The following is a 27,118-nucleotide window of genomic DNA, read 5'->3' on the forward strand; positions in this document are numbered from 1 at the left end:
CCTAATAACTGCATGTGTTTCTTGATCAAGCAGTATTAATCCACCCGTTATATTTAAATGTTATATTGGAAGCTATTTGGCTCTCTTTTTGCATGTTCTGTGCTTGGATATGATGAAAATATTTGACTTCTGAGCATTTTGCTTCAGCTGTTCATACAGAAATAAAAGGAATTAAATACGCCACAGTATGCATTAAGTGGATTTTATTTGGATTAAATGTTCTTGTTTCTATAGCAGCCATTACAGATTTTTGGTTTTGTTTTGCTTTCCTCAGTGATCCTCTTGAGTTTTCTACAGCTGAGTCTTGCATTTCTTGTCTCGTTTGATTTAAAAGTTGTTTTAAATGTTTCAACGTGTACTAGTGCTGAGCAATGGAAGAATTCTGTGGCACAAGGGAAAACAGAAGTAATTTTTAGAAGATAAAGCAAATAGATGAAGTGTGTGAGTGCCTTGTGTGCATTATCTGAAGTAAAATCAATCAGTTTGAGAATCAGTGCCGATGCTTTTGGTATTTTCTCCTGAACATGTGTACTAGAAGTGTATCTTGAATTAAGTACGCTGTAGCACTGAGTGCCATCCTCTCGGTTTTGCTTGAAGGAAAACACAGTGATAGCTGGTAAATCTAAAGCATTGTATTTCTGAAACTCCCACATTTATCTTAACTCATTACTTTTTTCCTTTTTTCCCCTTGAAACAGTCTGCATATTGTTAGAATACATAAGGTGGTAAAAGGTATAATGTGTTCAAATAAACTATTAAAGAACACTTTCTGTATAATGCTGCGTAAGAGCGGCCTGTTTTCCCCTTGTGCTTCAGCTGAAGCAGCAGGTGAAGGTTGAAGCTTGCATTCAGGTTACAAAGGAAAGCTTGAACAGTTGTTGGCTTTCATTTATGCAGTGGGAGGGAATGCTGTGTGTCATGGGCTTTTACCTGACAGATTTATAAAATGAGTTTTTGGGGTTGTGAGCTGTTAGCTAAAGTTTCACTGAAATTCTCTAAGCTCATCCTTCCCATTCCCTTGCACCCTGCATTGATACATGGATCCCTCAGTCCATGCTTTGGAGGTGTATGATACAGGGAAGGAATGCTCCTCTCTTCCCCTAGTCTTTTTTTCCATAAGCAATGTATTTTCTGACGGATTTAATTTCTGTACTTACAGCTCAGACATGAGCAGTGCCAGTAACTCACTGGCACGGGAATTCTTGACTGATGTCAACAGACTGTGCAATGCAGTGGTACAGAGGGCAGAGGCCAAGGAAGATGAAGAAGAAGAAACTCATATGGCAGCACTGGGACAATACTTGGTTCAAGGCCGTGGGTTTATTTTACTTACCACACTGAACTCTACTATTGATCAGGTAATAGTTTTTTTCTTATCTGGTTATAATTTTTGTATTGAGTTTTGACTGTGGGGATCTGTCTGGCTCGTGTTCTTGGTGCTGGTTTTCTTGCCTTTTCATGGTAGAGTGTATTACTTAATTGTGAAGACTAGAAATTCAAAAGGATGTGTTGCAGTTTTATTCTGTCCTTCAGCAAAACCAGAAAAATAGCTAATCATAAACCTGTTTGCCAGTTGATACTGATGGTTGTTGAACTTCTGACAAGGTAAGGCGTGTATGAAGATGAAGCATAGTAGCTGGGTGGAAAGAGGCAGTAGGTTAGAATTTTCAAAAGAAATGAGTGTTTGCAGAACCTCCAGCACAAACTGACAGTTCGGAGTTTGGGAAGGTCCTCCAGGTTTAAGGCAATAAAATAAAATACACACCCTCTTATTTTGAGTCATGAGATATATTTTTATTCCTTAACTTGTTCTTGAACATAATGAGAAATTTGTAACTTTAGGTTGAGAGAAAGAGAGATCAAGAGATCACTTCAGGTGATCAATTTACACTATTTTTTATGTAAAGTCTAGCATGCACTCCTGTAGCTGCATATGTCCATTTTCTTCTCTTCTTTCTCTTTCTCCTCTCCAACACTACTGGATATGTACTAACCAACAGGTAGGATGGGATGCACGTTAGGTCTTTGTGCTTTGAAACTACAAATCCCAGTATTTAAAAATAATGAGCCAAGTCAAACCTGGTTGAGTTTATTCAGCCCTTGTCCTGAGTGGGGTGAGCTGTTAATGTTGGTGAAATTCATCCTGGATGTTTGCTTTTCCTTAACGAGGTGACTTGTGCTAAGACTCTAGTCAGGTCTGCTGGCTTGGTTCTGGATTCCAGGAGGTGCACTGGCTAAACAGTAAATCTACAAGACTGCAATTATATGTGGTGGGTAAGAAGAATCCTTACTGCTTCTACAGCTGTGGGATTTTTTTAGATGCTGCATGAGTTCTGCATAGTTGCTGTTAATAGAGGCTTCAGAACTAGAGCAGCTGGAAAAACAGCTGGCACTCATGTCAGAAGAGAATGGGGGAGTCCATGTGCCTCTTCCAACAAAACCCTACTTCTGAAGTAAAAGAAGAAAAAAGCTTGTAGCATTCCTCATGCAACATCACAAATCAGCAATTGTTTTCTAAGGAAGTAGTGTTTTTTTTAAGAAGGTAGGGGAACAGGAATTTGCTGAGAGTCAAATTCTGGAAGTATACCACTGAAATTGAAAAAATTGATATTTTACTTTTACCATTCTTATTGTGCTTTGAATGCCATATTGCTCATTCTCAGCAAGAGTAATTAGGAATGTGAATACCTTCAGTAGCAGAAGAGAGTTCAGAGAATGACTCTGAAAGAGCTTAGTTTTCAGGTCTAACTGTATTGTATCAATAGCTCTAGGGTTTTTTAAATGCCATTTAAATTAGAAGTCTCAGACAAATATTAACTATTTAGTGTATGGCTATCTATATATAAAACTGAATATATTTGTGTTATATATAACCATTTAAATTGCTTATCTCAATACATTTTAATTGCTACCATAAATTTTTGGAGAAGGATGTTGCTTCAGCTGCATATCCCTGAATGATGATAACTAACAAATTGCTCAAGTCAGCTTTTTGTGTTTGAAAAATCTTGATCTTTAGGACTGAAACAGTTCTAATAGTGCTGTCCGTAGCACGCATAAGGGAATTGTGTTTGAATTCTGTGCCTTCTGCTGTTCCTCTCTGCATTGTATTTCTTACATGTACGAGTCTTAGAATATCAATAGGAGTGAGGCATTTTTTTAGTGGGTTTTTTTTGTGTTTTTTAAGAGTAACCTTCCCTCTTTCCTCCCATATAACTTCACTTCTCTAATGTGAGTTGATAACATCAATTAATAAATGTAATCTTTTTTCATTTGCTTAAGGGTATCCCTTTGGAAAAAGTAGAAAACTTCCCATAAAGTGTGTTGAAGTTACGTTTTTGGAACGCAGAAGTTTCAGACTTGTCTTGGGCTCCATGTTGGCATTGTTTAACTAAACATGTTCCTTGCTTCTGACTTCTCTGGTTTTGTTCTTTGGGTGAGGGTTTCCTTTAAGAGTGATTAGATGAGCTTTGTATAGAAACAATTGCAGAGGTGTAATAAATATGTTAGATGCTTTCTGATTGGCTCTAGTTAATGATTATAGATAGCACTCTTTGCAGTTAGGTCACCTTTTCAGCACATAAAACAGCAGGAGGGCATAGGGAACTGCATGCTCAATAGGCTTGCAAAATAGAGGTTAATCTATTTTAGAAGTACAAAATGTTTTGTCTTTTGTGTTCTGCACATAGGAGCTGACATGTCGGGAAGAACTTCTCACCCTCCTCCTGTCACTTCTGCCATTGGTGTGGAAAATCCCTGTTCAAGAAGAAAAAGCAATAGGTATGTTTTAACACTTACAGTGTTAAGGACCTAAAAAGAGCCTAGGAATCCCTTCTAAAGAGTGGCAGTTAATTGTAGTACATAACCCTCTTAACACAGAATGGAGATGTGGGTTCTGCAGAGAATTTAAACTCCAATACCAATGTTCTGTCAGTGTATGAGGAAGATCAAAACTGTACAGAGAAGGTAAAGTCTTTTGGTCAGTGTGAAAGGCAAAGCTCGCATTACTCTGCACCTGAACTTGATGGTGGTGAGACTTTTTTCTTTTCAGATGATTTGGGGGGGAAAAGATATTTCAAAGAGTATGTGATAATTTAGCTAATGTGAAGTGTTCCATGATGAGTAGAAGGGGAAAACATACAGATTCTTCTTAAAAACAAAGTGATAACATGCTGACACTAGAGACACAATGGGACAGACTTTTTCTTCTGAAATTGAAGAAACGGGAAGTGGAGAACAAGCTTAAAGCCAACAACAGAGTATGAAAGAAGTGCAATGTTACCAGGGAGGCAGGCCCTGAAAAATAGAATAATACTGGATGATCAGCACTAGGCTGTGTTCCTTAGAACATACGACGTTCTGTGTCAGAAAATGATGTGCCAATTGAGGAATCAAATCACAAGGGTTCAACTGCCAAAAGAGTCAGTTTAAAGTGAATTAAAGTGAAAGATGATACAAAATAAACTGTTCAGTACAAGAAGTGAACAGGAAATGGGAGCGATTTTTCCTTTGTTTCTTTGTTGGAGTTTGTTTTGTTTTGGGCTCTTGCATTTGTCTGATGTGTTCTTTTCCTTATTAGAGGATAAAATAAATAGGATGAAGTTACCTCTGTTTGAGAGGGTTCCTAAGGATTCTTACCTGAAGTTCTCCCAACGTTGTTTTTCTATTTTAAACCCCTGCAAATTGAAGGATTTTTTTAATGTTTGTAGACTGGGAGTATCTTCAGTGCCAGTTTCATAGCACTCTTCTATAACAAACTTCCCTGTGTGCTCAGTTGCATCATTCTTTCATGCTCCTGGAAGCATGATTGAATTGAAGGAGTGATTTGGTTATCTTATGAGAGCTTAGTGACTTTTCCAGGGTTAGTTTAAAATACTGTTGTATATATAGGTTTTAAGACGTTCTGGGTTTGCACTCTACATAATGTACAGTGTCTACTTCTCCAAATTCCCTCTCATAGTGTTGGTGCAGTAAACATGATGTAGCCAGTTGTGCACTAAGAACTCTTTTCTTTTTTTGGGCTGACACAAATCCACCTGTATTAGGCAGCTTTTTTCATTCCCTGCAGGAAATACCCTTTGGTTGATGAAGTACTCCTGCTTAATTTCCTGCTTCCAAAGCAGGTGATGTTTCCTTAAGCATCACAATTATGACTTCATGGAACAGCAAGGCACAGTCCATGCTTGCACATGGAAGAATCTTTTCTTTCAGTTTGATTAATATTTGTGGCCATTGTGTAGGCTTTTAGGGTTTTGTATGGGGTGGGGGCTGTTATTGTTAACTATCAAATTTTTCTAAATACTGAACTTACTGGATGGTAGATACTTGCAGTTGTTTTACACTAGGTGTTTTACTGTCCAAAGCATCCAGATACAGTTCTGTCGCTGCTTAAAAATGATGATGGATTTAATCCAAGAACATAAAGAGTTCAGCTGCTTGCTTTATCAACAACATGATCTGAGTTTACAGATACAAATGAACCAGTAGTACCTGCATTTTATTCCTCAAAATCTTCTTGCTGATTCAGTCAGATTTCAATTTTATATTTGCTATTTTATACTGTGTACTTGAAAGTGTTTTTTTGGTTTGGCTTTTGTGGGAATATTCAGCACCCTAAACATTATTCCTTTCCATCTCCCTCTTGCCCCTGAATATTTTAAAATTCATAACTTCTGTTTCTGCCTTTTGTGTTGGGAACAATTAATGCTGTTAATTAATGTTAAAGGCAGAGGTCTGTAAACTTGAAGATCTGCACTGTTTCTAAGCAGAGAATTTTTTTTTCTATCAGAACTAATACGCTAACAATTCATGCATTCTAAGAGGACTGTGAGTTAATGCCCCCAGATCCTGTAGCAGCTGAGCTGCAAAAAGTGGCCAAGTTGAAAGACCACCTTTCCTCCCCTTAGAGTTTTTTATTTTCACTTGTTGTGGGATAGGGCTGTTTGGCAGTACTTATAGTGAGACTTTGAATATATCAAATGGTATATACAAAGTAAATATTGCTTAGAGTAAGTGTCTAAAAGTGCTTCCATAGCCAAGTAATAGAGGAGATCTCAGCTGGTATCCTGCTGATTCATAGTTTACTTTTGTATTATATGTCTTAAGTTATCCAAATTTAAATTGAATGTAACTGGAGGCTTGTGGCTGTATTGTTCGTTTATATCCCATCTGTAACAATCCAAAAGGCTTTCAGACTAAGCTTTCTTACCATTGCTTACCAAAAGAGTCCTTTCATCTACCTTGATGCCATCATTTCTTAAGAGAATGGAAAAGCTGTGCCTAAAAAAAAGTTTTAGGAAACTTTCTAGCACATTCTTGTCTAACCCTAGTTAGAAAATGAGCTAATCTGTCTAGGAGTTGAAAATAGCCAGTATGGTTCCTAAGCGTGAATTGTTGCTGGCTTTTTTTAATACTGAAAATATCAGGCATAGGTATATGCAAAACCATGACCTATTAAGATATGAATGTTTCATATTTTTAAGCTGGAAGTATTAAACTGTAAATATTCCTGAATATTCTTTTAATGTTCCTTTGTTATTCTGTTTCAACAGATTTTAATATACCCTTTACAGTAGACATATGCCTGACCAAAGAGAATAATTCAAGTTCTGTGAAATCTACTCAGGAAAAACTAGGCTTAGATGGAAGCACTCGTTCACCTCTTCAGACTTCTGTAAAACTAAATGCTCGATCTCGAAAAAGCGGACGTCTGCGCAAAACCACCCATCGTTACTCTGTGCGAGATGCAAGGCGATCTCAGCTGTCCACTTCAGATTCAGAAGGCAATTCTGATGAGAAGACTACTGTAGTAACAAAACACAGACGCTCCCAGTTACTGCAGCCTTTTTTAACACATCCAGTTAGGGGCAGCTACCTTGTAGGGAGAAGTGATTGCCTACCTGCAGAAGCAGTACCAAATTCTAATTTTGATGCCCCAAATCCAGAAAGTTCCAGCAAAAATATTCCAGCACATGAGCTAAACCCAGGTATTCTGAATGAGCCAGTTGCAGGAACTGCTGAGAGCAACATGGATAACTCTCCTTTTGACTTATGCCGTGTCTTACTGTCTCTCCTAGAGAAAGTATGCAAATTTGACATTATGATGAATCACAGTTCTGCTCTTTCAGCTAGCGTGGTGCCCACTTTGACAGAGTTCTTGGCAGGATTTGGAGACTGTTGCAGTGTTAGTAACACAGAAAATGAAGTAGTTTCTGCAGGGTGGACAGAAGAACCTGTGGCTCTGATCCAAAGGATGCTCTTTCGAACAGTGCTGCATCTCATGTCTTTAGACATTAGCAATACAGAAACAATGCCTGACAATTTACGAAGAAACTTAACAGACTTACTCAAAGCAGCAGTAAAAATCAGAACTTGCTTGGGAAAGCAACCTGATCCTTTTGCTCCAGGATACAAGAAAACACTACAGCAGCCAGTTCAGGATGACTATGTATTTTCTAGGTATCATCACAGAGCCTTGCTTCTACCTGAGGTCATAGAAGGGGTCTTGCAGATTTTGATCTGCTGCCTACAGAGTGCAGCCTCCAATCCATTCTACTTTAGCCAAGCTATAGATCTGGTTCATGAGTTCATACAGCATCAGGGCTTTAAGCTGTTTGAAGTTACAGTGCTTCAGATGGAATGGCTCTGTATGAAGAATGAGGGAGTAACGGGGGAAGCCTCAGAGCATCTGAAAGCCCTAATCAACAGCATCATGAAAATAATCAGCACTGTCAAAAAAGTGAAATCAGAGCAGCTTCATCAATCAATGTGTACGAGAAAGCGGCACAGACGGTGTGAGTACTCTCACTTCATGCATCACCACAGAGATCTCTCTGGGCTCTCTGTATCTACTTTTAAAAACCAGGGTTCCAAAAACCCCTTTGAAACTGCTGATGGAGAAATTCATTATCCTGACAGATGCTGTTGCATTGCTGTTTGTGCACACCAGTGTTTGCACTTGTTGCAGCAAGCTTCTCTGAGCAATACCTGTGTTCAGATTCTCTCGGGTGTACATAATGTAGGAATATGTTGTTGTATGGATCCGAAGTCTGTGATTGTCCCGTTGCTTCATGCCTCCAAGTTACCAATATTAAAAAACTTTCAACAGCACATACTGAACATCCTTAACAAGTTTATATTGGATCAGCTGGGTGGAGCAGAAGTTTCTCCAAAAATTATACAGGCGTCCTGCAATATATGTACTGTAGACTGTGATCAACTTGCTCAGCTGGAAGATGCCTTGCAGGGCAGCACTAGTGACACTGGTCTTGCATCTAGTTCCTCTTGCAGGGTTCAGGGAATTCTGCCTAGCACTGGATCTGAAGATATGTTGTTGAGATGGCATGCACTGGAGGCTTATCAGGACATTGTTTTTGAAGAAGACAAAGTACGCGGCATGCAGATTGCAAGCCATATTTGCCACTTAATTCAAAAGGGAAATGCAGTTGTCCAATGGAAACTATATAACTGTATTTATAATCCTGTGCTTCAGAGAGGTGTTGAGCTAGCTTGCCATGCTCAACAACTTGGACAAACTACAGCTGATAAACACACACGTAGTTACCATAGCCAGTATTTGCCTTCTGAAGTACTTCAGATTTATTTGCAGACGCTCCCTGTGTTGCTTAAATCCAGGTTGGTTGATTTTCTGTTTATTAATGGAAAACGTGCTAATAACATGGAGAGCTTTTTAGATTTGTTACTGATCAGAACAGTTTTATTTGGGCTGTAGGCAGCACTTGGATATCGCAGGGGTGGCAAAAAGGTAAATGCTTGAATAACGTAAGATGTAATCCTAGATTCATAAACCACAGAAAGTGAGGGCTCTCTACTGATGGATTAGGCCTTTACCAAACCAAAATGTGTAGAAACAAATAAAAATCTTTGTACAATGTGACATGCTCTTTGCCTCTTGATTCCTCATGCTAAAGTGAGTCAGGAATGTTGTACAGGTTGACATGTCACTGTTCTGTGGGGATAGTTTCCTGATTTGTTTCCCTTTCCCTTCTAGAATGGTCTTCTTAGAAACCAACCACCTTTCAAAAATAAGGCTTGAGAGGTTTACTTGCTTAAGTTTCTTAATGTTACTTGTGTAAGTTTCCTAATTTACAAAATTCTGTTCATTTAATCATAGGGTTTTTTTTTAAAAGGAAACAAACGCACAAACATTCTTCCAAGGCATGAAATGGAAAATTTTCTATTTATTAGTGAATTGATGAAATAGTTGTGTAATACAATATATGGAAGCTTATTCAAAATATGAATGTGTCCTTTTGTGCAAGAAAGGTTTCTGATCTTTTCTGTTGGAGTCCTGATGAACAGAAGTGAATTTATTAGGGTTATCTGAGGCAATTGTAAAGAATAGATAAGTATTCCAGGTCATGCAAACGATTGTCTTAATATTTTTAATACAGTTTAGGTTAGGGTAAGAGTTAGGAACCATTAATTTTTGAAAGTGCACTGAGTGGCAAAGAGGCAGGAGAAATAAGATTGAGGTTTAAAAAAGGGCAAGCTAGCCCATTTCCTTCTGATTTAAAGATGGGAATATACAAGTAAATGATTCATTTGATTCTAGAGTGTGTAACTCTGTTAAACTAAAAATCTGACCCTGTAGGAAGGAGATGGGAGGGTAAGGAAGGTGAATGTCTATAAGCAAATATCGTGCACCAAGACGCTTACAAATCCTTACCCCAAATTCTATATGAACTCAGTGTAATACTTGGAGTAGAAAGGAGGGGAAGACATACCTGGAAACAAATACACTGAAAGGTTTTTTAACATTGGACATCCTACTGTAACAATTGCATAAGAAGTTGTGCTTGGAAAGTTTTCCTGAATTCTGTCTTGAAATACATTGTCCATGTAATAATAGACATAACTAGTAAAAAGTCTTAAAACTTCAAGTTTATTTGAGAAGGAATCTCTGCTTTCTGGTGAAATGACAGAACTGAATGTCATACATCATTGATCTAAATTTTAGAGATAAATCAATATTTCCTGTATTGCGTCTTACAAAAAATTGAATTTTCTACTGCCAGATGGATGATGCTTACTTGGGATTCTAGAATACAGCAGACAAGTTCCTCTTCTCTAATTTACAGTTTACACTAATTCATAGAGATTACTGTAAACATGAACGGTCCTTAGTGTTGCTCAGGTGTGTAGAACAGGGTTATTTTTGGATGTGTAATCTGAACTACATGAATTTGTGACTAATTTATAAGGTAACTTATATGCTTTCTCTTGCAGGGTAATTAGAGACTTATTTCTGAGTTGTAATGGAGTGAATCAAATGACTGAGTTAAATTACTTAGATGCTTTAAGAAGCCATTCTTTAAAAGTGTTAGAGACTCTGATACTCTGCCTTGGTGATCAGCAGAAAGACCAAGCAATGCCAGAACTGGAAGGCCTGAACAGTGAACCAAAGGAGTCTACGTCTGACTTGCCTGCTTCTCTTTGTAGCCAGCATGCTGTTTCAGAAGTTCCTCAAAGCCTGAGCAAGTTTTATGCTGGCTTGAAAGAGGCTTACCCAAAAAAGAAAAAGTTTGTGTGCCAAGACATACATGTCAACACAATAAACCTATTCCTCTGTGTTGCTTTTTTATGTGTAAGTAAAGAAGCAGATGGTGATCTGGATTCAGCTAATGACTCTGAAGATACATCAGGATATGACAGCACAGCCAGTGAGCCATTAGGCCACAAATTGCCCTATCTGTCACTGGAGAGCCTTACTTTGCCCTCTCTGGAACATATTCACAGGGCTGCAGATATCTGGTCCATGTGTCGTTGCATCTATTTGTATAGTTCAGTTTTCCAGAGACAGTTCCATAGACTAGGAGGCTTTGAAGCATGCCACAGATTACTAATTCTGATAATTCAGAAACTTGCAAAAAATAAGGAAAAGGAGCAAGGAAAGAGGGAAAGAGTATTGAGTGAAAGCAGAAGTTCGTATGGGAGTCCTCGTGGTGAGCTTCTCAACAAGGATGATGAGACTCTTCAGTTGGCTAAAAGAAGGGAGGTGCCACAATTGGAGCTTGATAGTGCTGACAGTCTTGATGGTGCAGAACAGCTGGTGCCTGAATGTGTCTCCTGTGACAGCACTTTGGGTAGGGAACATGCTTCAGTTACTTTGGTTGCCAATCTTGAAGGGCTAAAGGCTGCTGTAGGAGAAGAGACTGAGTGGGCACTTCAAGGTATCAGACTCCTAGAAGCTCTGCTGACCATCTGTCTACACAGTGCAAGCACCATGCAGCAGAAGATGGAAGTGGAGATGTTTCATCAGGTACTGTGCAACTTCCCTTAGCTTACTTTACTCATATTTGTTACATACAGTATTATTTTAACAGTAATTTAGTCAAAAGTAGTTCTTTTAGGGATGAAAAATAAGCTTGTGCTCTTATGGTACCATATTTTTTGTGAAGTACTGAAAGCGTACAGTTAAATGATGTGCTCGGTAGCCAGGGTAGCGGTCAGCAGGCACGAAAGAATCGGCACGGCTGGATGAACAAACTGGCAGTTGCTATTTCTGGGGAGGCATTTTCCCATGTGTCAACTTGTCACTTTTTGTGTTTGGTAAGATACTGGTAAGGATACTGTACCCCTCTGCTTGTTCTCAAGGTGATCTTTCTCTGCTCTTTTGGGTTGGATCCCTGTTCATGCTAATTCCCTACTTCTTTGGGGCTGGGAGAGAGCCTCCCAGAGCAGCAGATCAAACCAGGCCAGATGAGATTTTATTTTTTTTCCTTGTTTACTTTTTTGAATTGTATTTCTGGTTTATTTTTGATATATTTCTTATGGTTTGGGCCAGCACTGACAATATAGCTAAGGGTTGAACTCAACATCAAATGCTGTTTTCTGAATTAGTGTATCTTGAATCCCAGGGAAGGCTGTGATCGTGGCAGATTAAGATTCTGTTTTTCTGCATAAAATTCCCCTAGCAGAGGAAAAGGATGGTTTCCTCTGACTACAAAAGCAGTAGTAGATGTTAACAACTATGAATTGCTGGCTGACAGTACCTGGTTTTGTGGTGGTTTTTTTTTTTTTCTGGTCAGTTATGGCCTGCTTTTTCTGTTGTGTTTTTTCCCCTGTGTAGTCTGCTTGTCCAGCCTCACATATTCCAGAGGGTTTCTGAGCTGGTAGGTTTTGAGCAATGGGAGAGTCTTTGGGTTTTTTGAAATAGTATTCAGTGGAGATTGTGTATAGCAGAGGAACACTGAAAACTGCATAGGCAAGGTATGAGTGTTAGACAGTTACTTAAATACTGCATTTTTGATGATCGTTCTGAGTGGAGCGTGGTGCCTGAGAAAGAGGAATACTAGAGGGCACTGGTACTGAAAGGACACCTGCAAAAACTATTACTTAAACCTTAAAGGTGAAGTAGTTCAATGTTCCACAAAAAGCTGTTAATTTAACGAAGACACCTTCACTGTGCTTTAATGTTTTAATTGCTTTCTTGACTTTTATTTGACAGTTTGTTACAAAAGCAGGAAGTATTAGGTACAGGAGAGAACTGGAAATTGGGGTTCTGTCTGGGCCACTTGCTATTTTTGTGAACTTGGACATGTTACCCTCTGTCTTGTTAACTCCTAATGTTGTGGTGTGGTTTGGATGCACTGTGTGCTTGAACCTGTTTCAGAAATGTTTGTTTTTGAAACAGTGCTTTCGCTTGGAATGCTTGAGAAACAGCATGTTGCCAGATTTTTTAGTGTGCAGATTGCTTAACCAACTAAATATCTTGTCATGACAAACACGATAAATCTTATTGCAAGAAACTGGATGAAATGTGATGGCTTTAGTTGAGAAGTCAGATTAGTGTAGTTGGAAGAGGAAGTTCTTAAATGAAAGTACTAGACCATTTCTGTTAGCCAAAGCAGAACAACATGAATCAAAATGTTTGTCTTCCCCAAACCACAGAACACCTGCGTGGATGATATCTTACTTCAAATAAGAGAGCAACTTGCTCAATCGAAAGTGATAGAAACTGACTTGGCAAAGCCTTTGTTTGATTCACTGCTTCGTGTTGCGTTGGGCACTTTTTCTGCTGATCTGGATCATTCTGAAGAAAAAACTGAAAAGGTACGAAACACCAACACAGTAGTCTAATTCTGAATGCAGCAAGGTGTCCTCAGTCAGGTTTATGTTGTTTGGTTGCTCTGGCAGTTGAAGATTAATTCTCTGATTCTCCTATCTAAGAATGTAAGTTTAATGCTGGTTACTGATACAGTCCCCACATCTACTGCTCAGAGATCAGTCATATCCCAGAAAGGAGCAAGCTGTGTTATGCTTCATGGACATACCTGAGACTTAATGTTCTCTTCACTCTTTCATCCCACAGCACTGTGACAAATTCTTAAAGGGAGAGCTTCAAACAGGGATGTTGACTGACCTTAGTGGCTGCACACATCCTGGTTTTTGAGCAAAAGTCAAGGTGCATGTTTATAGTGATAGTGATTTTTGGAAACAGCTATTCTTAATGCATTGGCCACCTGCTTATCAGAGCTTTGGTCAGGTAGTTGGTAAGAACAATCCATCTTTGCCAAATCATTTTTTTTTCTGTAAGAATGAAGTGTTCTTAAAAAATATATCAAGTGTTTTTGAAAGCATGTGATTAATCTGTTCCTTTTACCATTGGGCTCAGAAAAAACAGGCGTCTGGAAATTTCTAAATTACTTGCTTTTCTGACTAAAGATGGTAAACTTGCCTGATGTCTTATACAGATCCACTATGCCGAAAAGGAGCCTGTGTCACAACCTGGAGATATTTCTGAAGAAACCGAAGAATCACAGTGCTGTAGTCTTAAACTTTTTGCTGAAGAGGAAGGATATGAAGCAGATAGTGAAAGTAACCCTGATGATAGTGAAAGCAAGAATGAAGGTAAGTGTGAACTTTCTGAATATACAAAGCAGTCTTTATGACCTAGCAAAGCTTGTTCACTTGAGAAGGACAAAAGGAAGGTGAGCATCAAAGACCTTTAACAGGTGGAAGCAGTTTAAGTCTTTTATTTCTAGTAGTGTGCAGTTACAGATGGAGAGATGATGCATATTCTTATTGAGTGTTACAGGAACTGTTTTGTCTTGGTTGTATTGATTTATGTGACTTTTGCTCTAAAGTCATGTTGTTCAAATGTATTATTGTGGTCTAGAAGCAACTTTCTCCAGAGATGCTTGTCAGTAGTTTGGAAATCAATGCTTGATTTTTTTAAATTTAATATTGTAACTGGTAAAAATGAAGTCATCTAATTACATCATAGAATACCAGGTTGGAAGGGACCTCAAGGATCATCTGGTCCAACCTTTCGTGGTAGAAGCACGGTCTAGACCAGATGGCCCAGCACCCTGTCCAACTGAAGCTGGAAAGTGTCCAGTGTTGGGGATTCCACCACTTCCCTGGGGAGATTAATTCCGATGGCCAGTTGCTCTCATAGGGAAAAATTTTCCTCTTGTGTCCAATTGGAATCTCCCCAGGAGTAACTTGTACCCATTACCCCTGTCTTCTCTATGGGACTCCTTGTAAAAAGGGAGTCTTCCACCTTTGTAGCCACCCTTTAAACACTGGAACACGGGGATAAGGGCTCCCCTGAGCCGCCTTTTCTCAAGGCTGAACGAACCCCATTCTCTCAGCCTTTCCTCTCACGGCAGCTTCCCAGGCCTTTGGCCATCTTTGTGGCTCTTCTCTGGACTCGGTGCAGCCTGTCCACATCTGTTTTGTATAGCGGGGACCAAAACTGAACACAGTATTCCAGGTGTGGCTGACGAGTGCCGAGTAGAGCGGGATAATGGCTTCTTTCTCTCTGCTGGTGATGCCCTTGGTGCTGCAGCCCAGCGTCCTGACGGCTTGCTTTGCCGCAGCAGCGCACTGTTTGCTCATATTGAGCTTGCTGTCCACCAGGACCCCCAGGTCCCTGCCCACAGAGCTGCTCCCCAGACAGGTGGATCCCAGGCTGTGCTGCACTCCTGGATTATGTTTTCCCAGGTGCAGGACCTTACTTGCCTTTAGTGGACTTCATAAGGTTCTTGTTAACATGTCTTCCTGCAGGGTAGCTCTCCCTTCTGAAGCATCCACTTCCCCACTCAGTTTATCATTGGCAAACTTGATCAGGGTACACATGATCCCATTATCCAGGCCAGTTATGAAGATACTAAACAGCGTTGGGCCCAATACTGATCCCTGGGGGACCCCACTTGTGTCAGGTTGCCAGTTTGAAACGGAGCTATTTACCACCCTCTTGGTGCAGCCTGTCAGCCAGCTCCCCACCCACTGCATGGACCACTTGTCTGGACCATAACACATCAGTTTCTCTAGGAGGAGGCTGTGGGAAACCATATCAAAAGCCTTGGAGAAATCCAGGTAGACCATGTCCACTGCTTGCCCCTTATCAACTGAGCAGGCTAGTTTGCTGTTGAAGGTGATGAGCTTTGCCAAGCACTATTTGCCCTTGGTGTATCTGCGCTGCCTTTTCCTAATCATGTGCTTTATTTGGCTTGTGATAGCTTCCTGATGATAGAATATATCTTTTATATTCATTTAGTGACTGATGTGCACATCTCTTGCTGTATTCTGTGTAACGAATTCTGAATGCTAATTTGCTTTAATGTTTTTCTTTGTGCTGAACACCTGGATGCTTATGTTCTTGTATGAGGTCAGCCTGAGCAGTAACGGCCTTTGATACAACTGCATTCAACTGTTGCTGTTTACCAGTGTAACTAGGCTTTATCAACAGATAAACATTCAAAAACCATTTCTGGATTAAAAGCTTAGCCTGTAATATTTCCATGAAACATTTGCATGAAACTTACCTCTATACCAAGTAACTTAAGTAACATGTATTAGAGTCTCTCAAAGATGTTAGTGGAGAGGCTTAAATGTGGGGATTTCTTGCTTTTTTTGGTTATCGTGCAGGTATTCTGCCATGTGTGTTTTTTGACTTAACTAAATAACGGCTTCCCCTGACATTTTAACAGAAAATCATTAATTTTAACCTCCTTTCTTGGCAGGCTTGGTGTTCTGTATAGATGCTTGAGGTTCTATTACATCTATTTTATTGTCATGTTTCATGAATTGCATATTTCAACATTACTGTGTGTGTCCAGTTCCCAGGAAATGAAGGCGCATAGTTTAAGAACATGTAATTGGAGAAACTGCATCCTTGCCCTTCTGTATTAGCAGGAAAATATGAAGCAGAATAGAAGATGATACTAACTTCTGAAGACTATTTTTGTTTTGTACCTATGAGAAGGTTGGAGAAAGCATGTGCTTGAGTGTTCTGCTTAAATCATGCAAACTGTATTTAGCTAAGTAAGCTTCAGTAAGACAAGTATTTTCTTTCAGGAGCAGACACAAAGGCAGAACCAGGATGTTCTGGTCCTTTAGGTTATTTTAATGACCTATCTGAAAACATCAATCAAGGAGAATTAATGTATCCTGAAATCTGCATGTTAGAATTAAACTTGCTTTCAGCTGGTAATGCAAGTTTAGATGTGCTTGCTCATGTATTCCAAAGCTGCTTGAAAATCATCAGCCAGAAGGAGAGAAATGCCACTGTACTTATAGAACAGGTAAAGATGTTATTAAACAAAGGCAACAGCTTACAGTTGTATATCTTTCTTCATTTTTATAGTACCACTATACCTAAGAGTGACCTCAGAAGTGTTCTTGCTTGTTATGACATTTGTAACACCTGAAGCAATGTAAATGAATGATGTTGTCAGCTGTGTTGCATTTAAGTTAACAGAAACTATAGTTACTGAAAGATATTTGACCTACAAAGCTTTTGAGTTTCACAGTTGCCTTATCTTATCAAGAATGTTCAATCACAAGAGCCATAGATACAGATTTAATGACTGTCAGGCTGTTTAAAAAAAAAAGGAAATATCTTCTTGTATAAGTATGTATGTGAAGATTCTACATTTTTGTGTATTTAATATGGGGTTTGAGAAGCTCTGTGATGTATCTCAAATATTTCATACTTTTATTCTCCGTAAGTTTGTTAGAAATTAGTTATGCGTATGTTGATGTCCTCATGATCCTTTGGAATTTCTGATAATTAGCTTTTTTGCCTTTTAATAACTAAATTGAGTATGCCTCTTGTGAAAGAGGAAAGTAAGATTAAGTAATTTAAGCTTAAAGTGCTTTTTATATAATCAATTGACTAAGAAGCAAAGTTAGTGCTTTACAGCTTAAACCAAAAACAGGGAAGGAAATTTCAGTACTCCAATTCTTTGTGTGAATTATTAGCTTTAAATTGCTAGTATACATGTATTTGTCTTTTCTGAACATATTAAATAATTGCAAATAATCTCATTCTTCAGTATAGTTTAGAAAGAGCAATCTATCAAATTAATCAATTTAGAGAATTTGAGTTATCTTTAATTAGATTTTTCAATTACCTTGAAGATGTAAATTTAGCAAATATAAAAAAATATTTCCATAAATTAAAGTAGCTGGAATTGACTTTAATTTGAAATCAATAGTAGACAAGAATTGAAAGAAATTCTTAGTTCTTGAGCTGGTATATATGTTGCAGATACCAATTTCCCCTATATTTTTTTAACAGGGAGCTGTTAAACATCTTTTGGGAGGATTTTTCAACATACTGACACAAACAGAATCTAGATTTCATGGTGAGTTCAAGGTCTAAGTAACTTAAATATTTTTTTATTAATTTATAGACACTCAGTTTTAGTTCACAATACAAATGCAAAATTGACAAAGCAATTACATGGGCATATGTGAATTTATGCAGCTGCTGCTTTAACTTGTGACAAGTATCCAATGTGTAGATACAGGGTTATTTCTGAGCTAGTGGAAATCTGTTACTTAAACACATGCTGACAGATCTCAAAATAATACTTGAAATCACAAACACTAGGGAAACAGTGTTACAAACACTGTTTGGAAAAATAGCAGCTATCTTACTGATTGAATCAGACTGCATCACAGCACAAGCTTTATTTCAAATTTATTTGTAACACAAGTCTTAGTGATGTCTTGATTGAATTTTACTTCTGTTTTGAAAACAGGTAGCTAATCCAAGAACGTGGAAGCAAATTAAATGCTTGCTTTAAGGCAGCCTCACATAAAGAGGTTGCCCCATAGCAGGAGATGATGTAAACCCATCCCAGGACTTTGATCCCTGGCTTTGTGGGGAGAGCCTTTGCAATGTAGATGCTAGGTTCCCAGACTTTCAGCCTCCACATTGCAAACCTAGGAGTGAGGCTTGGTGTAGCCTTCTAGATGTGTTCAATGAAATTTTGAATGACCGTGTCAGGAACTGCTATTGGATCTCTCTAGGATTCATCTTGTAATTGTTACTGCTTCCTGAATGTGAAATGGTTTTGCACAACACTCTGAATTCCAAGTTAATCTTTCTTTGTAATAGTATGGAATATGAATTTTTAAAGCTTTCAAAAAATACTTTTCAAGAATTTTGTCTCCTTATTTTTAGCATGTCAGATGGTGCTGGTAGACCTGTTAGTTTCCTTGATGAGTTCACAGACATGTTCAGAAGAGCTAACTCTTCTTCTGAGGATATTTTTGGAGAAGACACCTTGTACGGTATGTATGGAGTAGCACATAGCAAAATTTAGAGACTTAATGAGAAAAATGAAGAAAAAAATATCCTTTTCTGTCTAAAAGTTTTGGGGAGAGAGGAGACTAACAGTAATGTTCTAATGCATCAGAGCAAATAAAATTTTGTTGTTGGAAGAATTCATTACCAAAACATGAAAAAGAAATAGAAGATTAGAAGAGTTTTGAAGTGTGATTGTAGTCCTGGGAACTTTCTTCAGCACAAGAAAACAAAATTCCTCTTGAGGAGACTGACGTGGTTATAGATGGTGGAACTTTGTAATACTGTAAAATTTCAAGTAATTCCTTCAAAATTATAAAACATCTTGCTATTTCAGGAATGCTTTAGCAGCAGGAATTACCTTCAAAACTGTCTTGTGTTGGTTTGTGTAAGTCTGGAAACTACTGCTTGTGTGGGATATACTACTGAAATACCTATCTATTGGTTTGTGTGGGAGTCTGTAGAGAAAACAAGTGGAAAGAAATAAAAAATACTGCAGAGTCTGAAATAGTACCAAACCAAACAAGGAGACAAGTCAGTTTTTTGAAGGTAGCTTGGGCTAAGTAACCAGAGAAACTTCCTGGCGTTAGGGCTGGGCTAGTTGGTGATTCTGCAGTAACAAAGTGATATCCTGTGTGTGCATGCTTAACCAGCCTGAAACATGCAGTAAAAGCTGTGGTCTTTTGAGGTGTAAGTGAACTGTTAGCATGTAACAAATGTGAGATAAGATTGTGCAATGACCACCTGCTGTGGTTCCGCTGATTCTTGTACATGGTAACTTGAAGATTGGTCTGCCCTGACTAAGTCCCCAAAGCTGTGGGCCACAGTCTGTTGAAGTTACTGCTTGATGCTTTGTAGGCGTGTGTCAGTTTGGATGTGGAAGTCCACCTCTGGGGAAAACATGAATCCAAACTTAAATGAAGAGTTGGGGTTCTGTTTAGTTAAATGACACTTGACTACATGGTGTAAACAGTTTGATATTTTTTCCCTCATTTGCTTGGTTTATTTCTTCTAGGAGATACTACTCAAGGGTGTATTGAAGATTATAGAATCTAATATTTATATGAACCCATTACAGTACCTTGCCTTCCCTTTGCTACATGGCACAAATTTCACTAGTTATTCTTCGCAGAAACCTGCTGGCACTTCCAACAGCAAAACTGCTGGACTGTTAAAAAGAGTGAAACTTTCACAGAGTAAGAAAGAGGCAGATGGTGAAAACTTGAGTCATCAGCTGCTTTCTTCTTGGCATGTAGCCCCAATTCACTTGCCTTTAGTTGGACAAAACTGTTGGCCACACATGTCTGAAGGCTTCAGTGTGTCTCTGTGGTTTCATCTGGAGTGTGCTCATGAAACAGAAAATTCAGCGGAAAAGGGGAAAAAAGTCAAGAGAAGAAGCAGACTGGTAGCTGTAAGAGAGAACAGCTTTGACAGCACAGGTGAGGATATGGTACTGCCTGATTCTATTGAGGTGGCACTGAAGGATTCTGGTTACAAGTATTACTAATCAATATCCCATATACAGAAGGTTGGATTTTTTTCTTACGATGGATATTAAACAGCAGTGGTAACGTTTCTGATTTTTCTTTGAGTACTGTATCATATTTAAACATAAAACATTCCTCGCCTTGGTCCTTAAGCTAGATTAATACCTGCTTCCTTAAAAATGTCGTATTTTCATCGAATTTGTAACTTCAGGAAGATGTCTTTCTGCTACTCCGTGTTATAATGAAGAAAATATTAAATGCTGCAGCTGAAAGGTCATAGGAAAAGACTGATCTCAAGTTTATTTGGTCTTACGTATTGATGAAGCAAGTAGCTTTTGTGTTCTTTAATACAGAGCTAGTGCATCTTTGTGATTTAAGATTTAAATATTGGAGCTTCTACCTAAAAGGTGCTCTGAATGCACCAAGTCAGAGCCTGAGGCTGACTCAGTAGAAATCCTCTAACTTTCCTTGTGTGTGCCATTGTAAATGTCAATAGCTGTACAGCATTTCTCTGTTTATGCTCTTGGAGAGACTCTCCTGCTCTCAAGCGTTTTTGAGCAGAATCTTCTGGATTATAATCTGTTAGAAGAAAAATTCCATATTTAAAATGCCTCAATCTCAACACTTTAAATACCTTTCATGGTATACTTTTCTTTTTTTATTGTATTTGAATAAAAGGAGGGAAAACCCAACCCTGAATCTTGGAACTCACTAGAGCTGCTTTTGTTAGGTCTGTGCTTTTGCTTTGTAAAGTAAAAATATTGAATGCAATATACACTTAAAGGGTAGTATGATTTGTGAGGAAAAATCTAAAAATTTCTTGGTGCACACTAATGCTGCCAGTTCAGCATAAGAATATAATATGATATGGCATGTCAAAGGCATAATTGAATTAGGGTGTATTCATGCTTAATGAACGTACATGGTTACAAAAAAAACCACGTGAAGTCCTGAGTTAATATCAAGCTCCTGTGTTTAGGTTTATAAGGGACCTAGGTCTCTGAAGATAGTTGTGCATATTGGTCAGCTCACCTTAAGGGAAAAAACCCAACCAACAAAAAAAAAAAAAACAACCCACAGCCAAAAACCCCCCAACCACATATACAAAAAAAAAATCTGCAGTACTGGAACTATTTCCTTTCACATTTGGTAACTTGTAGGAAAGTTCTTGTTGTGTTGTATTATAATTGTGTATAAATATGTTTATAATTCTAGAAGAAACAAAGACTGCAGGAACGGAATACTTAAGCCTAGGAGATAAACTTGTTGAAGATGGCTGTATTCATATAATTTCACTGGGTTCCAAAGCATTGATGATACAAGTCTGGGCAGACTTGAACACTGGAGCATTCATATTTCGGTATGGTGTATTAGTCCAAAAGTGGTCTTGTGAACATATGTATTGTTACTTTCAGTAGCATCTTGTGGAGAATACTGGTGAAGAATAGAGAACTAATTTCTGTAGTAGAATTGTCTTTGCACACTGTTGGCAGCATCAAGTAAGTTTATTGCATACAGATCTACAGGTTTACTTGCTTAGTATTAGTCTCTAGTTTTGTTTTGTGTAGTCATCTATGAATAATTGCCCAAAGCAAGATCAGTCATGAATTGCTACCTCGCACCGCATTATATTTATATTTAAGTATTAATGGAATGACACAGTAAATATGTGAAGCAAAAGCTTTTGTAGCTGTAATTTTTCACACTTTGGGTGTGAAAATTGCTGCTGTTAAATACTTACTATGACAATCTTAGTTTTAATTTTCTGAGCACATTTTAGCCCTGATCTAGTTCTCATAGGTAATATCCTTAAAATAGATTTAAAGCTGCAGTTTTACACTCTATTTCAGTGTTCAAAGCACCTGCATTTTTTCAATAAACTGAATTTAACGTATCTGTAAAATTGAGATAATAACATTATCTTAAGTGTAAGCAGATTAATGCAAACAAGTTAAATAACTTAAGTTGAAACCTTAATGTGAGGATTTTCTTCCCTAGCTTATGTTGAGCACTCTAAATATAGCATTGTGATAAAAAAAAAAAAAAATTCGGTGAAAGTTAAGGAATGCCATTGCGAAGTAACAGGCCAAAAAATGGCAGATTTGGGACTTAAAATGCAAATTCAAAACCACACACACACTTTTTCTTTCTTTTCTGTTGTTTTCATAGTATGTGCATGGATCCAAATGATGAGATGAAAGCTGGTCTGCTGGCACAGGCTGAATCTCCAGAGAATGTTTTCCTTGTGGGCAGGTGGCAACACTTGGCAATAACCTATCTGCAGCAGCCAGAAGGCAAAAAAAATATCCATGGGAAGCTGTCGCTATGGGTTTCTGGTCAGAGGTAAAGTATATATTAATTGTACCTGGGTGTTTGTAATATTAAAAAGATGTTCTCTGATAGGAAAACATTGCACTATTTTGACACAAGCTGAAGTTATAGTTGAGTAGCCTTCTGGGAGTGGGAGAAGGGGTGTCGTATATTGCTAAGAATTCCCTAGAAATAGCCAGAACTGTCTTGATTGCTTTGAGAATTTTCAGTTCATACCATGGACCAGTGCAGAGATCGGTGTTTTTCTTCATCATGACTATAAGTGAAAGGGGTAAGTACTACAAGACCTTGAGTAAGATCCAAAAAAAATAATCTCTGGCACGAAGTTAAAGTAGGCATAATGTTTCTGGTTAAGAATCTGAATTAAGGGGGTATAGTTCAGGTACTGGCAATGTTGTTGTTGAAAGCAGGGATGAAGAGATGGAGAGAAAGCAGTCATTTTGCTCCACTGAGAGAAACAGGGAAGGGAGAAGTTAAAAAATATTTCAGGCAAGATCTGAACTGGCAGTGGGAAGTCCTATTTCTTCAACTGAAAACTTAAGGCCCTTGCTCCTGAATGAGGTACCTGATACTAGGTTGGGCCTGTGCCTGCATGAAGTTACATCAAAAGGAATTTTTGAAATATCACAGTTTCTTTCTTTCTAAAGTCTGGCCTGTGAAGGCTTTCTTTGTCCCAAATATGAAACAGGTGGTCAAAAAACTGTGTTGTAAAACAACCAGATGCATCACAAATTCTTCACTATTCCTCCAGGATTTGGTCACTAAACAAGCAATGTTATAAAGACAATCCTAAAACTAGCTAAGAAAAATGCTGTTGCGCAGCTGTTCTTCCTGCAGTTACACCTGAAATTAAGTATAAAACTTGTTTCACTTTGGTCTTGAAACTACATGGAGTTAACTGTTTAAGCAACTTGATTTCTTCCTGCCCGTTGTTCAGCCTGTGCACGCTGATAAGCGATAAAGGCTAAATATGGAGATATTGTGGTATGTTTAGTTTCCCCTGTGTTCTGTGCATGTGCAGTTAATGAGGCCCCTCTGCATATAGCTAGCTGCTAACTTGCTGATAGTTAGGCTCTTCCAGGAAGCTTCAGATGATCTTTACAGTCCAATTGGTCTGCTTGTGTAAATGTACATGAGGTTAATGAGATGTTTTCTGAAGGCATCAGGCTTATTGCCAGTGGCTGTGCAGCACGCTAGCTTGGACAGTGTTCCCTGGTATAGGCAAATCCTCAACATGGTATTTTCCAGCATGTGTGAACCACAGTTTTATGATGTGCATTAGTGCATATTCAGAGGTCTCTGACTTCTAGGAATAGTAGAAATTCTTGAAAAATTGTGGTATTTTAGAAGTGTGTATAGTGTTATATATATAGTTTCTTTGAGAACAGAGAGGATGGAGAAATTTCAGGTGTAGGGAGATCTTGACCATATGGCAACTGTAGTTGGAACTCTGTTCTGTGCAATAGTTGAATACTTACATCATTATTTAACTGAGTTTTAAGGTGCCTAGAAATAGAGGATGGCTTTAGTAATTTAATATTGATAACAGCGTGGTTTCTCATCTTTTAAATATTACAATCTATTTTAAGCCTAAGCTGAATACCTTAGGTAGCAATTTTGATCACTTAATACTTACACTTGTTTCTTTATATGTATTTTTAGGAAATGTGAGATTAATTTAGATTATGCGCTACCAAGGAAATCAAGTTTATCATCTGACAGTAATAAAACATTTTGTATGATTGGCCATTGTACATCATCTCAAGAAGAATTGCTTCGATTGTCGGGTAGATGGGATCTTGGGAATCTGCTTCTATTTAATGGTACGTTTGTACGTTTTTTTCTTGAATAAATCTTCATTTCCTCTTCCCCCTTCAAGTTCAAAGGCTTAACTTGATATTTTTCAACATGCCAAGCTCTTACAGTAAAAGCAACAATACATTCTCTACCAGCATAATGTATCGGGGAGAAAGTATGCAAATTTTTCAGTGTTGGGTACTTCTGCCACTGTTCTCTTACTTTCTTTTTAGTGCTGTAATTGGCAATTCCAGTTACTTTGTTTCTTTAAATCTCTTTAAATAATGTCTTGGGGTAGGGGATGGAGGGGTGGTGGTACTTGCTTTGTTTTTTTGCTTTTTCTTAAAGCACGCAATCTCTCCCAGCTGGAAAATTGATTTCACTTACCTGCTTCTAAACTACCAGTTTCAAATTACTTAAAACATAGTAAAAAGCAAACTCCAAATGACCAAATACTGAGTTAAACATGCTTATTTCTGAAACTGCTGAAGTTATTTTGGGGTTTTCTTAAATGTATAATCTCTTCCCTTTTTGGGAAGTTTTATGCAGGACTTCTGGGTGTTTGCTTAGTGCTGAAGGCTGGAACCTTGCTGGTCATCATCTGGCATTTCTTCAGGTGCAGTGACCCGGTCAGGGCTACTGAACAAGTGAAATCAGTTTGTCAGGGTGTGTGGTGTATGCAGGTGTTGTGTGTAGGTATAGCATATTTGTGCAGGCCATAGGAGAGATGCTTGTCATAAATGTGAGCTCCACCTGGTGAATCAATGTGGTCTGATTGCCATGTGCCTGCAGCCAGCAGAACTGATGTACCCAGAGACTGTTGGCTTTACTGCTGCACATACATGACGGACTTGGGTCCTTCTGAATGCTTCTTTAGAATTTGCATTCTCACAAACAGTTGACCTGCGACGTGCTGTCGGGAAAGGGGAGGAAGGTTCATTTCACCTTCTACTTCCTATATATTTTTATTTTTTCCTCCTTGTTAGTTGTAGTAAGCTTTTATTGTTGTTGCATCACTCTTAGTCACTTTACCCAACTCTCCATGATGATGTAGCATGTTGTTGCTATCTGTAATCTTGCTACGCTTGGAAAACTTTGCAGAGGCTTGGATAGATGTTGTTGCCTTTGATCTGGCCTGCGATGTGTTAAAGTCACTGATCTACAGTAGCTAATAGCAAGCGCCAGCTTGTACTATTTTTCATCATCAGGGCCTACAAAAGCCACCTAGTGATAATCTTTGTAAAGTCTCTGATGCAATCCACTAGCCAATGTATGAATGTTGCTTTATTGTATTTTAAAAAGTGAACAGCTGCTTTTCTGGATTTTAGGTGCAAAGATTGGACCGGAGGAGGCATTTTACTTATACACATGTGGGCCAGACTTCACATCTGTAATGCCTTGTAAATATGGCAAAACATTGACTGATTGCTCTAAGTACATAAGTAAAGAGATTCTGCAGTGTGAGCAAATGAAGGAGCTCTTCATGGCAAAAAAGGAAGTGGATGTTGGGCCTTTAATTGTAAGTTTCTACTTAAAAGTTGTTCTTAATTTCTTAGAACTGATTAAGCAACTGGAAAAGTTTCCTGCTGTCTCCTGAAGTGCTTCACTTTCTCAGAGCAGGAAGGAGCAAATCCAGTTCTCATTAAAATCACTGCAGGGTTCTTCCCACTTACTTCAGCGGGAGCTGAACTCCATGCAGGGTGGCCATTGCATCTTGCTTTAGGTGGGATTCTGACAACTTCTAGATGTTCCAGCATCTATAATACTGTGTATTTAATCTATCAGATAAGCAGGCACTTCCAGATGCCCTAGGATGAACACATAGCTCTTCTGTCCATTAACGTAAAGGTAGCTAAGGACGACTTAGTTAACCTTTTGACATTAAAACTGAGAAAGGTTTTAGCTGCCTTTAACAGGAAACAAAAGGCTTCATCCTAATTCTTTGAGGGTTTTGAGGGAGTAAGCTGGCTTCAGGTTTGGCTGAAAAGTCTTTTTCCTGCTGGCAGGTCTTAGCTCTTATCTTTCCTGACTGTAATAGCCATGCCAGATGCAGGTGTCACCATAGTTACACTAGAAAAAAATAAAATAGAGCTTTATCATCAGTGGAGCCTGCTATATTTGGGGAATTGTCTTCATGCACTGGTAACTTCTGCTGTATGAGTCGTTTCCACTAGGGGGATTTTTGTGATCTTGTTCTATAGTAGCGCTGTAGGCAAAAGGTCATTCTGTCTGGATGTGATCCTTGTAAACAGCAGTACTAAATTTTGAATAGGTTAGGAAGGAAGGAATGGAACAGTGAAAAGCCTAACAAATCAGTCATGCATCTTTCAAGCTTATTTTGCCTTACAAAACGCCAAATAAAAGAGGGAACAACTGTGTGCTCGAGTGATGAATTAATCTCTACACTTTTGCATAGAATGGAAGTGCCTTAAATGTAATTATTTCTCTGTTTTAAATAACCTCCCAAATATAATCACTTCGCGTTTTCTGTGAAAATGAGTCTGTTAAATTCCACAAGAGCTTTAGGTTTGGTCTAAGTCTCTTCATCAGTAATGAAAGCTCTTCTATTGAGATCCTCTTATGGCAAAGCTGATTAAAGGATAGACGTAAAACAAAATTTGGAGAAATTCTGAAAAAAATAGCAGATAGCTTCCTATTTTAGACTTGCCACTTTAGAAGGAGAAACAATTTGCCCAGTACCTCTGTATGCTCATTTTCTTTTAACCTTGTAACTTTTCTGCAAGATGGTTGTAATTCTTCTTCAGGTGGTAAGAGGGGTATGCTTGGTGGTATTTTTTAGTGTTTTCTTAACTTTCTATGCTGTAGCTGTTGCATACATTTGCTAAAATTTAGGAATCCTCTTGGGTTTTAGTGCATATGCATCCACACAAAACTTAAGAGCATGTTCATGGTAAAGTAGAAATGGGCTGCCAGAGTT

General features: G+C 38.4%; 1 protein-coding gene across 2 annotated transcripts in view; it reads left to right on the forward strand.

The window, feature by feature from the left end:
- LYST (lysosomal trafficking regulator) overlaps window positions 1-27,118 on the forward strand; it is a 96,190-nt gene that overhangs the window by 26,407 nt on the left and 42,665 nt on the right. For both annotated transcript variants that reach the window (XM_040597912.1, XM_040597914.1), the window contains exons 3-16: window positions 1,160-1,358; window positions 3,690-3,780; window positions 6,552-8,634; window positions 10,249-11,281; window positions 12,913-13,074; window positions 13,716-13,872; window positions 16,327-16,553; window positions 17,552-17,618; window positions 18,443-18,552; window positions 19,581-20,004; window positions 21,268-21,412; window positions 22,222-22,395; window positions 24,046-24,206; window positions 25,509-25,699. In XM_040597912.1, the coding sequence (XP_040453846.1) occupies window positions 1,167-1,358; window positions 3,690-3,780; window positions 6,552-8,634; window positions 10,249-11,281; window positions 12,913-13,074; window positions 13,716-13,872; window positions 16,327-16,553; window positions 17,552-17,618; window positions 18,443-18,552; window positions 19,581-20,004; window positions 21,268-21,412; window positions 22,222-22,395; window positions 24,046-24,206; window positions 25,509-25,699 (5,217 nt within the window). In that variant the 5' untranslated portion in view covers window positions 1,160-1,166. The remainder of the gene's footprint in view (window positions 1-1,159; window positions 1,359-3,689; window positions 3,781-6,551; window positions 8,635-10,248; window positions 11,282-12,912; window positions 13,075-13,715; window positions 13,873-16,326; window positions 16,554-17,551; window positions 17,619-18,442; window positions 18,553-19,580; window positions 20,005-21,267; window positions 21,413-22,221; window positions 22,396-24,045; window positions 24,207-25,508; window positions 25,700-27,118) is intronic.

Source organism: Falco naumanni, chromosome 6, assembly GCF_017639655.2.
Source record: "Falco naumanni isolate bFalNau1 chromosome 6, bFalNau1.pat, whole genome shotgun sequence".
Classification (NCBI taxonomy): Eukaryota; Metazoa; Chordata; class Aves; order Falconiformes; family Falconidae; genus Falco; species Falco naumanni.